Source organism: Geotrypetes seraphini, chromosome 3, assembly GCF_902459505.1.
Source record: "Geotrypetes seraphini chromosome 3, aGeoSer1.1, whole genome shotgun sequence".
NCBI lineage: Eukaryota > Metazoa > Chordata > Amphibia > Gymnophiona > Dermophiidae > Geotrypetes > Geotrypetes seraphini.
Genome location: NC_047086.1, coordinates 161,655,524 through 161,671,379, shown reverse-complemented (window position 1 = coordinate 161,671,379; position 15,856 = coordinate 161,655,524). Strand labels below are relative to the sequence as shown.

Sequence of the window (15,856 nt, the reverse complement as noted above, 5' to 3'; positions counted from 1 at the left end):
GTTCAATCTTTAATATTATTTTCTGATTCTAAATCTTCTGTGTTCATCCCACGCTTCTTTGAACTCAGTCACAGTTTTACTCTCCACCACCTCTCCCGGGAGCGCATTCCAGGCATCCACCACCCTCTCCGTAGTTTTTCATTTTACCGTTTGAAATCATTGCTGCATCATGATGGGGGACATTAAAAGTTCAGGCTTTCCAAATCTTCCTGGATCTCGGTAAATTAGCAACTCTGGGCTATTGAACACTTATTGGCCAGTAAGTAGTCAAGAAAGCAATGTCAGTATGGCACACCATTTGCCTCAGCTCCATTCAGATTGTGGCATACTCAGCTGTAGCCCACAGACTGTCCTGGGCAATGAGAAACATTGGATATAGGTAAGACTTCGTGGCTGGCAGCTAGCACTGTGTGGAGTGTGTGGACAGAATACTTTGGGCAGGCTTGACAGTATTTTTCTGTTGTCATTTACTGCATTATGATAAAAACTTTAAAAAGTGTGTTATTCTAGTTTGCATCTGACAAAGTGGACTCTCATTCTCAAAACCTCATGCCTCTACAAATTAGTCTATATAAATTACCTCATAATAATGTAAATGACAGAAGCAGGTGGCATGTACAGAGGTCTGGTTCTCAGACACGTGGAATTCAAAATAAGTTGGTGTGGTGTCCATTTTTAACATTAACAAAGTATCTTCTTTTGTTGTTTATTGAAAGCTTCTGCTACTGGCGAGTCAATTCAAAGCAGTTTGCATGCTTCTGTAACGGTGTTACAATAGAGTTAGCATTGTTGTTTTATTTCTATTTATTACCTGGTATTCTAAAGAAACCTCAAAATAACTAGTTTTACAGGTTATCTTAAATAAATGACTCACATTGCTCTCAGTAGATCTACCTGATTATACCTCAGCAGTATTACTTCATCAGCACCAGTGTGGCTGCAGAAGGGCCAGTGAACAGACATTTACTTCCATCACTCTGGCCTATCACAGTTCCTTTCACTCCAGGCACACACAATTGCTCTCCCTTCAGTCTATCTCCCCCCTCCCCTTAGCCTGCAAGCTTCCACCACAGTTTGCTAATTAACCTCAACAATAAAGATCATCACACAAACATTCTGTAAAAAAAAAAAAAAAAAATGCAGGTTCAAAATATGCGCTATTGGTTGAGTTTGTGGGTCTGTCACGATCAACTGTTTTGTTTAGTCTGAAGCTGTTCTTTGCTGGCATCAAGAGGCTACTACCCCAAGCGATCATGGTCGCGCCAACCCTGGTTTTCCCCTCTGCACTCACCTCCGGCGGCGGCGCCCAAGAACAGCAGCTTCCTCCGGTGCCGCTTCAGGAAATTCCAAGCGGACAGCATGACGCGAGGGCACCGGGAAGAGGGGCCCGGACCCACCACCGCCTGGAGTACTGAAGCCACTGGGGATCTCAGCAACCGGTGTTACCTGTAAACGCTTCCCCCTCCGACTCTCTCCTCTGAAAGCGGGTTCCGCAGCACGACTGCCACGGAAGGGGGCGTGGCGGCAGGATGGCGAGACGCGCGCCACGCACAGGCCCGCCCCTCGCGTCTCAATTGAGCGTGTGCCTCGCGCCGTGCTCTTACCGTCTGTAGCGCGCTTGTTCTTCCGGCCATGGGGAATGGTGCGGAGTGGCAGCGCTGGATGGAAGAAGCTTTCCGCGTGGTATGGAGTACACATGGTTGATGGATATCTAAAAATCTAGAACTTTAAAATTGCTCGTTGGGGGGAAGGTTGCAATAAACTTATGTAGCTCATAATAGGGGGACTTTTACTAATGATTTGCACAAGTTATTTCTAGCAGGGCCTATAGGAATAAATGGAGTTCTGTGGCAGGTAACTTGGTCTTTAGTAAAAGGCCTCCATTATTTGATTTAAAAAAAACCCAACAAAAAACAGTACCGTGAAGAAGGTGAGGTGGTTTTTAGGTTTTTTTAAGGCCTTCCTTTTTATCATTTTGTTCTCTTTTATTGGTTTTCACAATTTTATAGTGCTCCTTAAATGTGCAAGATATTTTAATCTATAATTAAAGCAATTAACTTTATTTTTCTTATTGCATGGGGGAGGGCGAGCTACTATGGATTCTATGGATTATAAAGTAACTATGAAATCTATGGATTATAAAGTAACGTGCTGCAGGTGTAATTTAGCGTTCAATATTGTCACTCCGTTTGGATTGTGAGATGAGCAGAGTGAAGCAAGCCAAACCTGCATCTTTTATCAGTTATAAAAGACAAGATAAAGGGGGAAAAAGTAAACGAGCAATGAATTCCCGTCCTTTATCCATTCAGAAGGAAGCTTCATTGAAGAAATTTTAGTCCCCTAAGTAAAGCACAGTCACTTTAGCGTTTTGAGAACAGGAAAGAAAAAGCCTCAGTACAGTGATCCCCCGAGATTCGCGAATCTCGAAAAACCGCGAATATGGTTTTTCATGGGTGAGCCTGAAGAGGGCAGCAGGAGAGCAGCCAGAGCGCCGCAAGTGCAGGAAATCACTCACACTATGCTCCAACCGCCTCTTCCTGCACTAAGTTGGGCCTTCTCCAATCAGGAGCTGCCTGTCAAAGCAGCTCCTGATCGGATAAGGCCCGACTTAGTGCAGGTAGAGGCGGTCGGAGCATACCGCGAGTGATTTCTCGCTGCCCTCTCCTTGTCGGCGGTTCATGGTCCAAAAATACTGCGAATGCCAGGGACCATGAACAGCCGGGGGAACACTGTATATTCAGGCTCTATTCAGCTGACATAACAGGCATAAAAAATTTTATCCCAGGACAAGTAGGCAGCAAATTCTCACATGTAGGTGATGTCTTCCACGGATCCAGGATGTAGACAGCTTCGCAAGCAGATTTGCTTGTAGAACTTCAGAAAGTTCGAGACTGCCACACCGCGCATGTGCGAGAGCTTTCCCACCCAGCATAGGGCACATCTCTCCTCATTTCTCAGTTTTCTGCGGAGCCGAGAAGTCCTATTTTGCTGCGTTAAACTCAGTTCTACTTCGTGCCTTCTATCACCGTGGCTCGTGCTTTATTTCTTTTCAGGGTCACTGTATTTCTTGCGCATTAAGTTTAAAAAAAAAACAAAAAACTTATTTTACTTCTTTCAGTCACAGCAGGGCCTGCCTCGCGGCCTCAACCGGCGGGTTTCGAATTAGCTGCAGCTATCTTCCCGTTTATGTCCTGGCCAGTCACAGGCTTCAAGAAGTGTAGCCGGTGCCAGCGCGCAATCTCCCTCACCAGCCCACATCATTGGTGTATTCAGTGTTTGGGACCTGACCATCGTCCGGAGTCATGTGTTCACTGCACAACCCTTCGGCCTCGTGCCCGCAAACGTCATCGAGTTCAGGTGGAAAAACTCTTTGGAGGTATGGATCCACTTGCCCCGACCTCAACCTCGAATCCGGTCAAGCTTACAGGAGTTATGCCTTCTGCCTCGACCTCGGCCTCAACTTTAATCAAGCCATCCTTGTTCGACACGTCCTCAAGTAAATCTTCTATCTTCTCCTGATGAGATGCTTGCCTCACTGCCTCCCTCAGGTCAGGTGCCAGCAGTAGTTATCAAGATACCCAAGAAGCATGTCTCCAAATCGAAGGGTCATTCTTCCTCCTCTTCCACGGAGACTATAGCCACACCAAATGTACCAGATCCTCAAGTCTTGGTGTCGCATTTGGAGGCTATGATCCAGACCATCTTGGATCGTCAGTTTGGTAATATGCTTGCCAAACATGCTCCTATCTCGATTCTGCTTCCTGCAGTCCAGCCTGAGCACTTAGCAGTATCATAAGGAGGCGAGTCCTTGGCTGTACCTCGAATTGATCCTCCTCATTCTATACAAGGAGTCATGTTCTTGGGAGTGCCTCGAGGGGACTCTTCACACACTATGCAAGGAGTCGAGTCCTTGTCAGTGCCTTGAGATACCTCGACACCAAGCGTTCAGTCGCTTTTGGTGTCTCAATCTTGATCTCCAGCTTAGAGCCCTCTTCCTCGTATAAGGCATCGCCCTTCCCGAGGTATAGGGCAAGGGCTCCTCGACTTTCTCAAGACATGCCTGGTTCTCCACATCAGTCGAGGCATTCATCGAGGCATAGAGCCTCTTCTCGAGACAAGACTTGTCTCTCCAGACCTCGAGACTCTACAAGGCCTCCAACTCCGAAGTTGAGGACACCATCTCCAGATACCTGCAGCTGCTTCTCCTGCGAGAGATTCTTTCCATTCTCTCAGCGAGTCATTTATACCTGCATATTCAGGCCTCAGATATCAGTACTCCGGAGAATCTTCACCCTCGTTCTCTGCCTTGTGAGGCACCTCGAGGTCACCTTCTTCTCGAGGTCAACCATCCTTGGAGCAGATATCTTTTTCTTCTTTCCTACGTCAAATGAGTAAGAAACTCAATATTAATTTGGATTCTGATTCCAAATACTCTCAGGAGTATTTAGAAGAAATGGGTATGTCTTGTCCTCCTGTGGAGGCTCTCAAATTGCCCATTAATAAACTTCTTTCTCAAACCTTCAAGAGACCTAGAGAGACCTTATTCCATTCCTGCTGTCCCAGGAAAGCTGGAATCTCGTTACAGGATGGTCCACTGCCAGGGCTTCGAGAAATCTCAGTTATCCCATCAGTCCCTTCTTGTGGAGTCCTCGCTCAAAAAGACCAATCCTGCCAAAGTTTATTCCACTGTCCCTCCTGGAAGAGAGGGCAGGACCATGGACAAATTTGGTCGCCGGTTGTATCAAAATTCTCTCATGGCAACTAGAGTTTTGAATTACAACTTTGTTTTCATATCTTATTTCAAGCATTTGGTTGACACAATGCCTGAATATTTCAAATATATTCCTCAACATTGTCTTCCAGGATTTCAGCAGACGATCACCACTTTGACTCAACTCCGCATTCATCTCCTTCAATCTTCCTATGATGCATTTGAGCTTTCCTCGAGTGTCACTGCCTTCTCAATAGCGATGCGCAGACTTGCCTGGCCAACATCTCTTGCCAGGGCAATGAATTGTTTGATGATTCCATCGAGGCAGCTAATAAACGATTGTCTGAACATGAAATATCATTTGTTTCCATCACTTGTTCTAAGCCTTCCACTTCCAAAGGCTTCAGACCTCTTCCATCTTATTCATTCCACAGAGAGCAGCTCCTTATACAAGAGCACCTCCTAAGAAACAACCACAACAGCAGCAGAGGCAACAGAAACCTCAGAGTCCTGCTGCGCCTAAGGCCTCTCAGCATTTTTGACCATCTAATACAGAGCATAACCTCCATCATTTTGCCTCTGTCCTCTCCCCTTCCCATTGGAAGTCGTCTCCATCATTTTTATCACCGCTGGAAGCCCATTACATCAGATCTCTGGGTTCTGTCCATCATCAGGAAAGGATACTCTCTTCATTTCACCCAGGTTTCTCCAGATCTGCCTCCAAAAGAGTATCCTTCCAATCCATCCCAGACCACCCTTCTTCAGGAAGCTCAAGCTCTACTTCGTCTCTGTGCCATTGAGGAGGTTCCACTGGAACAGCAGAGCAGGGGTTTTCCTCCCGTTACTTCCTAGTTCCGAAGAAGACGGGCGATCTGCAGCCTATTTTGGACCTCGGAGCCCTCAAAAAATTTCTTTTTAGAGAGAAATTTTGGATGCTGTCTCTGCCATCTCTATACCCCCTTCTAGATCAGATCGATTGGTTATGTTCTCTAGATCTCAAAGAGGCTTACACTCACATTCCCATTCATACAGCCTCTTGACAATTCCTCAGATTTCGGGTGGGGAATCTGCATTTTCAGTACAGAGTGCTACCTTTCTTCCTGGCTTCCTCTCCAAGAGTGTTTACCAAGTGCCTCATGGTAGTAGCAGCAGCTCTATGGAACCACAGTCTCCAGGTGTTCTCGTACATGGACGACTGGCTCATCAAGGATTCAACATCTCAAGGGGTTATTCTAGCGACCCAATAGACTACGTGGTTCCTCCAAAGTTTGGGAATTAAAATCAACTTTCCCAAATTCCAGCTACAGCCCTCTCAAACTTTGCACTTCATCGGAGCTATTCTAGACACTGTCCGACTCAGAGCATTCCTTCCTCAACAATGTCAGGATGCTCTCATTCATCTCTGCCACAAGTGTCCTCTGCCACATGATGGTTCTCCTGGGTCACATGACTTCTACAGTTCATGTGACTCCTTTTTCCAGACTTCACCTCAGAATTCCTCATTGGACCCTGGCATCTCAGTGGGCGCAGGCTTGCGACCCATATTCTCAACACATCAGAATGACTCCTTCGTTGAGACAATCTCTCCACTGGTGGATGCTCTCTTCCAATCTCTCCAGAGGTTTACTGTTTCAAACACCTCCTCATCACAAGGTCCTCACGACAGATTCTTCGATTTAAGCTTGGGAAGCTCTTCTCGATGGTCTCCGTACTCAAGGCCATTGGTCCAGCACAGATCGTCAGTGTCACATCAATCTGTTGGAACTCGGAGCAATCTTCAATGCTCTCAAAGCTTTTCAGCATCTTCTTCATGACCAGGTAGTCCTCATTCGGACGGACAACCAAGTTGTCATGTATTATGTCAACAAGCAGGGAGGAACAGGATCTCTCCCTCTTTGACAGGAAGCTCTACAGGTGTGGGATTGGGCAATCCTTCACAACACCTTCCTCAAAGCTGTCTACATTCAAGGAGAGAAAAACTGTCTGGCAGACAAATTGAATCGTCTTCTACAACCTCACGAATGGACTCTCAATTCCTCGCCTCTTCATCACATTTTTTTTCTCAGTGGGGGACTCCTCAGATAGATCTCTTCGCGTCTCCCCACAACAACAAACTGCTTCAGTTCTGCTCCAGGATATATTCTCCTCACCAACTGGAGGCAGATGCTTTTCTACTGGAATGGGCGAATCAGTTTCTCTATGCGTTCCCTCCATTCCCTCTCATTCTCAAGACACTTGTCAAACTCAAACAGGAACATGCCACCATGATTCTGATAGCTCCTCGGTAGCCCAGGCAACTCAGCAGCAGGGAGCCACTTCTACCAGTTTTTCCATCTCTGCTTACACAGTCAGGGGTCTCTGCTTCATCCCAGCCTGCAGTCTCTACACCTAACAGTTTGGTACCTCTCAACTTAACTGCCGCTCTACAGTTTTCTCAATCTGTACAGGACATTTTAAAGGCTTCTAGGAAGCCTGTCACTAGACAATGCTACAATCGGAAATGGACTAGATTTTCTGCTTGGTGCACCATTCATCACAAGGAACCCCAATCTACCTCCTTGTCTTCAGTTTTGGATTACCTATTCCATTTGTCTCAATCAGGCCTCAAATCCACATCCATTCGAGTCCATCTCAGTGCCATTGTTGCTTTCCATCAGCCTATGGAAGGGAAACCCCTCTCTGCTCATTCTGTGGTTTCCAGATTTATGAAAGGACTTTTCAATGTCAAACTGCCTCCAGTGGTTTGGGATCTCAATGTTCTTGCTCAATTGATGAAGCCTCCTTTTGAACCAATGGATTCAGCTCATCTTAAATATTTCACTTGGAAAGTGAGTTTTCTCATTGCTCTCATCTCCACTCGCAGGATCAGCAAACTCCAAGCTTTCCTCCTTACTCATCCTAAATTTTCACCTAAAGTGGTTTCAGAATTTCATCTCAATCAATCCATTGTACTTCCAGTGTTTTTTCCAAAGCCTCATTCTCACCCTGGAGAAACAACTCTTCACACTCAAGACTGTAAGCGTGCTTTGGCTTTCTACTTGCAACGCACTCAACCACATAGATCTGCACCTCAACTTTTTGTCTCCTTCAATCCAAACAAGTTGAGACATCCATTTCCAAGCATACCATCTCCAACTGGTTAGCTGCTTGCATCTCTTTCTGCTATGTTCAGGCTGGACTGCATCTACAGAGTCGAGTCACAGCTCACAAAGTTAGAGCCATGGCGGCATCAGTAGCTTTCCTCAGATGTACTCCTATTGAGGAAATTTGCAAGGCTGCCACTTGGTCCTCGGTTCTTACAACGCTGGGCAGGAAGGCACTCGTGCATGCGCGGTGGACCTGTGGACTTTTGAATTGCTAATTATAATGTACCTTTTTAATGCACTTTTTGCTTTGCTTAGGAGACTGTTGCATATTTGAAAGAAAATGCCAGTCAAGATTGCAGTTTATAAGGTCAACCAAATGTGTGCCATTGCTGTCATTAAATTGATTTTTTCCATTGTAGCAGGAAAATAATTGGGAAGAATGAAGGTGAAACTTAGGCCCCTTTTTACTAAACCACGCTAGCATTTTTTAGCGCCAGGAGCCGCACTGAATGCTGCACACTGTTCCCTACACTCATAGGAACTCTTATGAGCTGCTCCTGGCGCTAAAAACCACTAGCATGATTTAGTAAAAGGGGCTTTAATTTGAGAGGAATCTTTTTGATTTAGTAAATGTTTAAGCCCCCCCATTTTTTATATTTATTTTTTTTACAAGCCACAAAAACAGTTTTTAGCACCAGCCGGTGCATTGAATGCTCTGTACATTTCCAACACTATGAGTTCCTATGAACATCGGGAGCAGCGCAAAGCATTCATTGTGCCAGTGGGCTCCAAATGCTTTCACAGTTTTGTGAAAAGGGGAGTTAATTTGGTATCTGTTTGTAATTTTAGCTGTTCTCACCTGTGCTTTATGATGCTTGTTTTTAAAGCCAGCTGATTAAAAGAATATTGTGCCACTCAATATTTCTTATTTTTCAGGCTAAGGAAGCTCTAGAGAGTGGTGAAGTTCCTGTGGGATGCCTCATGGTTTATAATAATACAGTCCTGGGACAGGGAAGGAATGAGGTCAATGAAACAAAAAATGTAAGTTTTCAAAATAAAAAAAAGAGCCTGAGAATTACGCTTGACTGAGGTCTCTGAGTGCAGGGATCTTCAGCTACCATTACAGTTAAGACACTTCTAGTGGTTGTGTTAGAAAAAGGAAGGTCTCACAAAATATCAATGAAATATAATAAAAAAATTTTAGTGAAGTGCTCAATATGCTATACCTGCCAAGCAATCAGTAGTATAGACATCATAGCACCAGCCCTCCCTAACCAAGCACAGAGGTAGGGGAACAAATATCAAGGCAAAAAGACAGCTCAAAAAATATAAAGTAGATGACTTATCTTAATAAATATGTTGTAGATGTTTCCACGCTGTAATTCCATGACGTCGTTAAGCCTGGTTAGTAATCCCCAAGTGCAAAAAAACTGAAAAATATGTTGAAACTTAAAGTCCAAAACCACAAATATTGCTCATCCTCAACACGATACGTCTTTTCACGTGCTGCTTCTTCAGGAGGAGATATCATCCTAAGGAACAACATACTGAAAATTGGTAATTGAATATACTTAATGTAAGCCAAAAAATATATAATACTTAAGTTCATTATCGGCGGCTACCCAAAGGAAAAACCGCCGGTTCCACAGCTGACACACCCTCCAACTGACGAGCTGGATCACATCATAGAGCATGCGAAAGATGTCAATTTATGGAAAGCACAAAAAGTTAAAGGAAAGAAAAAGGAAGGTACATAAAGACCATATGGCCTATTCAGTCTACCCATCAATGCCATCTACTTTTTCTTTCACTCCCTTAGAGATCATATGTACTTGTCCCAAGTTTTCTTGAATTCATTTAAGTTTTCATCTCTATCACCTCTACCCGTTGGAGCCTGCTCGGTGGGTGCTTGAACACCCCCACTATTGAACAACTCCTTGACTGTGTTCAAGGAGGTATAATTTCTGTTGGGTTTCGCACCTACAAGCAAGTTGGCTCCTATGCCTCCACAAATTCACCACCCTTTTAAGTGAGGAAGCATTTCCTTTAGTTAGTTCTGAATTAGAGAATGACACGGTGGTTGTTGCCTGCAGGTAGCCACAGGTAACTCACCGAAACGGAGGAGAGAAAGAAAGTGATCGCTGCAGGTGAAACGTGGAACGGTGAATGGCCTTGTCTCCTGTGACCAGTCAGGTTCCATGCCTGCCTTGGTCACTGTGGTTTACCTATTGACCACTAGGAGAAAAAAAGAGAAGCAGGACCTGAAAGCAAGCAAAGGTCCTATTATCTAGGTCACCACCAGGGAAGCCAGAGAGAGGAACAGATCCTGCTGACTCAGGTAGATCAGGGCGTGTCCCTCCCCTAGAAAGGCCAGCAGTCCTCAACAAACTGAGGCAGGATAGGGAGGAAGCTGAGGGCTCTCTCCCAGGAGGACCTGCCTGGCTCAAGCAGGGGTAATGGCTCTGTCCCCATGGAAATGGAGGAAGCTGGAAGGAAGCTGGAGGAAGCTGGAAGCTCTAGAATTACTAGGAGCTGATGAAGAAACTCCCATGGAATTACAAGGAGAGCTGCCTGCTGAGGAGCTGGGTGTGATTCCAGAACTGATGGATGTGGGAGTAACAATCAGCTCTGGCTGAGCAAAGACTGTGAGTTTTTTATACTATCTTTTTTTGGGGCTGGGTTCTTTATCTGCTCCCAGTCATTTTCCAAGGACTTACTGGACTACATTTGTTTGTAAAGCTAAGAGTGAGTGGGGGGGAGAAGTTTGCTTCCATCTGGGTGGGAGTTTGGAAGCTGTTTTTGTGTGCTTTTGAAAGGCAAACTTATTACACTCCTCTTTTCCCTGCCCTGCTACATTTTAGGATGGAGGCTTTATTTTTGTGTTTGTACTAGAGAAGTTGGAGTGAAAAGGCATATCTCTAGGAACTGATTTTGAATACTGAAGTGTGCTTACCTGAGCTCTGTTGTGGAGCAGACTTGGGGAGAAAGGAGTTTAGGATAAGCGGCTCTGTGAAAGAATATATCACAGACAGGACTGGATTATTGAGAGAGAAATCCTGAATGCTGACAGGGTATTCCCTCTGCCTTCTGTTTTGTTTTTTCTTGTTTGAACATTTATTTGCTACAATGAACTTTGAGCATTTTTGATTGTTTAAGCCATTCTGACTATATTTTTCAAAGTAAATTTTCTTTATTTGCCATTCAAGCAACTGTGTTGGTGTTTTGATTGAGTTCCTTAAAAATCCTGCAAAGTGACTCCAGTCCGAGTCACACGCCGGTGCACTTTTTGTTGGTGGCCACTGAAGGCACTGTTGAGTCCTGGCCTAGGGCTCCAGTGTGGCTACATTCCGCAGTGAAGGGAGGGAACGCGCGCTGTCACCGATCGCGCTCCCTCCCTCCATTCTGATAGCCGCCGCCGTTGAAGCATCTCCCTCCCTTCATCCTGATCGCTGCCCGAGCCGATTGCTGCCCAAGCATCCCCCTCCCTCCATCCTGATCGTTGCCGCCTGAGCCCGATCGCATCTCCCTCCCTGCCTTATCTTCGCGGCAGGGAATTTCTCTAAATGTGCTTCTATACCAGCAGCCAGAGCATTGAAATCACGTGTGGCTGCCATAAAGGTCATCTCTGACGCAACCGGAAGTTGCATCAGAGACCTTTCCTGCAGCCATACGCGATTTCAATGCTCCGGCTGCTGGTAGGAAACATATTTAGAAATTGCCTGCAGCGAAGGTAAGGGGCAGGGAGGGAGAAAAGGAAGAAAGGTGGGGTGGAGAAAACCAGACGCTGAAGGGACCTGGGGAAGGTGGGGTAGAGGAAGTGGGGAGAAGACGCTGGGAAATGGGGGAAGAGAGAGTGGGGTGAAGACGCTGGGAAATGAGGGAAGAGAGAGTGGTGAGAAGATGCTGGGAAATGGGGGAAGAGAGAGTGGGGAGAAGACGCTGGGAAATGGGGGAAGAGAGTGAGGAGAAGACGCTGGGAAATGGGGAAGAGAGAGTGGGGAGAAGACGCTGGAAGGGGAGAAAACAGAGATGCCAGACTGGGGGAGCGGAGGGAGGAAGATGGGTGCCAGACCAATTGGGGGGGGGGAGAGAAGGGAGAGAGGCACAGTAACCGAGCAAATGGAAGGCGCAGAGAGAAGACAGACAGTGGATGGAAGGATTTGAATGAGAAGATGAGGAAAGCAGAAACCAGACAACAAAGGTCGCTTTAGGATAAAGTAGTATATTATTTGTGTTGCTAAAAATGTATAAACAAAGCTCTCCCAGCTGAACATCTTTCTCCAGTTCAGCAGCCAGAACTTTGATTTATAAGTAAGGAATAAGCTAAATATTGCAGTATTGAGGCTTGTGTGGATGCTGCGGGGGCAGTGACGGGGCGGTGAAGAGGACGGTGGGCCGGGGACGGGGCAGTGACGGGGACAGATTTTTTCCCCGTGTCATTCTCTGTTCTGAATCTATCCCTGTTCACTGTCATCCTATGCCTCCTCATTCCAGAGTTTCATTTCAATTGAAAGAGACTCATCTCCTGTGCATTTATGCTACAAAGGTATTTAAACGTCTGTATCAATAACTTTCCTTTACCAGAGTTTGCATATTGAGATCTTTAAGTCTGTTCCCATATGCTTTGACACAGACCACTGACCATTTTAGTGACCATCCTTTGGACTGACTCCATCCTGTGTATATCTTTTTGAAGGTGTGGTCTCCAGACCTATAAACGATGTTCTTTAGCACTCTCCAGACCAGTAGAGGTTAACTTTACGAATGGGTATATATCTAATCATGACCAGCAGGTGGAGACTGAAAACAAAACTTTGGGACAGTATATACTATCCTCCCTTCTCTATTTCCCTCAGTCTTCTTTCAGTCTCCAGCAGGTGTTGAGTGATCTGTACCCATCTCTCTTGGTAGGGCTGTTGGAATTTGTTTAGGGGTTTATTGTCCCTGTTTTTGGCCGGACGGAGCTTGGTCGGGCCCTGTTTGGGGGTCCGTCCGACCTCGGGGGTGTCAAACCCGGCGGGTCACGAGCGGGGTCCCTCCCCCCACTTCCTCCACCTCCCCACATTTTTTTAGAGGAGCCTCAGCAGTAAGCCTTGCCCCCTAAGTCAAGCAAGGCATATTGCTTCGAGAGCCTGTGGAGTCTGTTCTGTAAAAAAAAAAAAAAAAAAAAAAATCCTGAGGTAGTGCTGGTCTGAAGGGTTGTTTCCCTTTAAGAAAACTGTATTTTACTGTATTTTTTCATGTAACCAGCACTTTTTTATAGCTAGGTCGCGTCTGGAGCAATTGTGCCCTTCTCCGGGGGAGTAGGCCACAATTTTAGTCCAGCCGCGAGGCACTCGCGGCCGGCCTGAACTCGGCGGTTTGGGTCGGTGAGGTGGTGGAGCTCCGTCGGCAGCGGCTGCAGGCGCCCAGAGCTCCCCGCCGATGGTGCCTCGCGAGTCGGCTTGGAGCAGTGGGGAAGCCCGGTCTTCCACAACCGCCCACGGAGGGATTCCCCGAAGGATTCCCTCTCAGCTGATTTTTTGACAGCTGATGCCGACTTGCCTGTCTTAGCGGCTGGGACTGTTCAGTCTTCTCAGCCGCTACAGGCCATGGAGGGAGCATTTTTGGCGGGAACTTCGCCATTTTCTTTGTCTGGCCCCTCCATTTTGTCTGCAACCTCAGGTGACCTTCCCCCTGTATGGCGAACACAGGGGCAGGTTTCAGCATGGACCCCTGCTGGGTCAGGGAGTCCCTGGGGACCCCCAGGGGTTTTTTGCCCCCAATTTATTTTCTTTCTTTGTGCGGACTTTTGGGGGTCCCACGTGCGCCTGGGGGGTTTCGGGGGGGGTTTCCCTCCGCGCCCCCTATGGCTTTGCCTCCCTCTTTTCGTTTGGCGTCCCCTCTTCCTCCTCCCTCATCCAAGCGCCCGCGGGGGGGCTTGGATTGCGAATTGGTGGGCGGAGGAGCGTGTTGGCCTGGTTGAGGACCTGGCTGCTTTGGCGGGCTTCCAGGATCCTCTAGAGGGGACGCCTGTTGGCAGCGGGGCGGCGGGTTTCCCGTCTTCCAGAGCAGATGCGTCCGTGGTGCGCTTTTTTATTCAGAGGGATGAGCTTTTAGACCTGTGTAGCAGGTCTCCTTGGTGCTGCATTTTTGCAGTGGCGCCGCCGGAGACCCCGCGTATGGGGGCCCCTCTGCTTCAGGGGGTCTGTCCTGGTTCCCGCTCTTTTCCTGTGCGTCAGGATTTGCGGGATTTTGTGTTGGCGCAGTGGCCTATGGGCGCAGTTTCGTTTGGTGTGCGCCTTGGCTCTTGGGTATCCCGTCCCGGAGGGAGGTAGGGCTACCTTAATTTCGCCAATGGGGAACGCGGTGGTCTCGGCACTTCCTAAGCGGCATACCGTGCCTGTTATGGACGGTTCTGCTCTTAGGGTCTCGGAGGCGCGTGCGTTAGAGACTCTTCTTAAGTGTGATTTTGATGTCTCTGCCTTTGGGGTCCAGGCGGCTGTTTGTGGGGAGCTAGTCGCTCGCGCCGTGTTTCGGTGGGCTGAGCGTGTCCTGGATCGGGAGTCTGATGACTGGTCTCTAGTGGATCAGGAGGTAGCGAAGATTGCGATGGCTGCCTCGTTCCTCTCAGATGCTCTTTATGACTTGGTGCGGATTTCGGCTAAGTCTATGGCATGGCCGCGCGGCGTATTTTGTGGCTGCGCGCTTGGGCGGCGGATTCTGCGTCCAAAGCTAAGTTTACTAAAGTTCCCTTTAGGGGGTCTTTTTGTTTGGAGAGGAATTAGATGAGTTGATTCAGACTCTGACGGACTCGAAGGTGCCCCGTCTGCCTGAGGACCGTGCCCGCCCTGCGTCTAGGTGTGGGGCTGCCCGGGGGCGTTTGCGGGAATTTCGCAAGTATCGCCCGGGGCGTGGGGCTGCTTCTTTCCCGGCTCAGGGTTTTTCCCGGGGTCGGTTCTTCCAGCGCATGCAGCCCTTTCGGGGGGCCCGTCGGGGGGCAGGGAATCCCTCCGCCGGTTCCCCCGCTTCCCGTCCTGCGCAATGACTCCTTGCCGGCGCCCCCTTTGGTTCTGGTGGGGGCCCGGCTGCGCAAATTTTTCCCCAAATGGGCCGAGATCGCGTCCGATCAGTGGGTCCTTGAGGTGGTGCGGGACGGTTACGCTCTGGAGTTTACCCGCTCTCTGCCGGACCTTTTCCTCGCTTCTCCATGTCAGACTCCATGGAAGACGCAGGCTTTTCGTCAGACCCTTCAGCGTTTGCTAGATCTCGAGGCAGTGGTGCCGGTGTCCCCTACGGAGTGGGGCACCGGCAGGTACTCCATTTACTTTGTGGTGGCCATAAAGGAGGGAACCTTTCGGCCCATCCTGGATGTCTCTCGATCTGACGGAGGCCTACTTGCAGGTTCCAATTCGGGCCTCTCATCAGCACTTCCTTCGCTTTGCGATCTTGGGGCGGCACTTTCAGTTCTGTGCGCTTCCCTTTGGTCTGGCCACGGCTCCTCGGACGTTCACCACGGTAATGGTGGTCGTCGCGGCAGCCTTGCGGTCGGTGGGCATCCTGGTTCTCCCCTACCTGGACGACTGGTTGATTCGGGCAAAGTCGTTGCAGGAGAGCTCCCGGGTTACGGCTCGGGTGGTGGAGTTTCTCCGGTCGCTGGGCTGGGTGGTCAACCTTTCCAAGAGTCGGTTGGTCCCGGCTCAGCGTCTGGAGTGCCTTGGGGTTATGTTCGACATCTCCTTGGGGAAGGTCTTCCTTCCAGAGGCCCGGGTGAGCAAATTGCAATCTCAGATTCGCCTGCTTTTGGCGTCCCGGGGTCCTCGGGCGCGAGATTTCCTCCAAGTCCTGGGGTCAATGGCGGCGTCCCTGGACGTGGTGAGGTGGGCGCGGGCCCACATGCGTCCTCTTCAGTATGCTCTGCTCCGGAGGTGGTCTCCCCGGAGGCAAGATTTGGATGTTCCGGTTCCCCTGCGAGGCTTGGCGCGCTGCAGTCTGCGCTGGTGGCTCCGGACCCCTCACCTGGTTCAGGGGGTGGGTCTGGATCTCCCGCAGTGGACGGTGCTCTTTACGGATGCGAGTC

The 15,856-nt window shown here is 48.3% G+C and overlaps 2 protein-coding genes across 5 annotated transcripts in view; one reads left to right on the top strand and one right to left on the bottom strand.

Moving 5' to 3' along the window:
* The window catches only part of PEX3 (peroxisomal biogenesis factor 3), a 132,818-nt gene extending 131,246 nt beyond the window's left edge, over positions 1–1,572 (bottom strand). Inside the window, exon 1 of one of the 4 annotated variants that reach the window (XR_004538814.1) lies at positions 1,292–1,572. Coding sequence is in view for 2 of the 4 variants with exons in the window: in XM_033938215.1 (XP_033794106.1) it covers positions 1,292–1,361 (70 nt within the window). In the remaining 2 variants the exon portion in view is untranslated. Of the gene's footprint in view, positions 1–580; positions 604–1,291 lie in introns of those variants that run through there. The other 3 variants (XM_033938215.1, XM_033938214.1, XM_033938216.1) reach the window with 3 other exon arrangements.
* A 9-nt stretch (positions 1,573–1,581) lies between these two features.
* The window catches only part of ADAT2 (adenosine deaminase tRNA specific 2), a 43,204-nt gene continuing 28,929 nt past the window's right edge, over positions 1,582–15,856 (top strand). The window contains exons 1-2 of the mRNA XM_033938217.1: positions 1,582–1,683; positions 8,734–8,838. Coding sequence (XP_033794108.1) covers positions 1,633–1,683; positions 8,734–8,838 — 156 coding nt within the window. The 5' untranslated portion in view covers positions 1,582–1,632. The remainder of the gene's footprint in view (positions 1,684–8,733; positions 8,839–15,856) is intronic.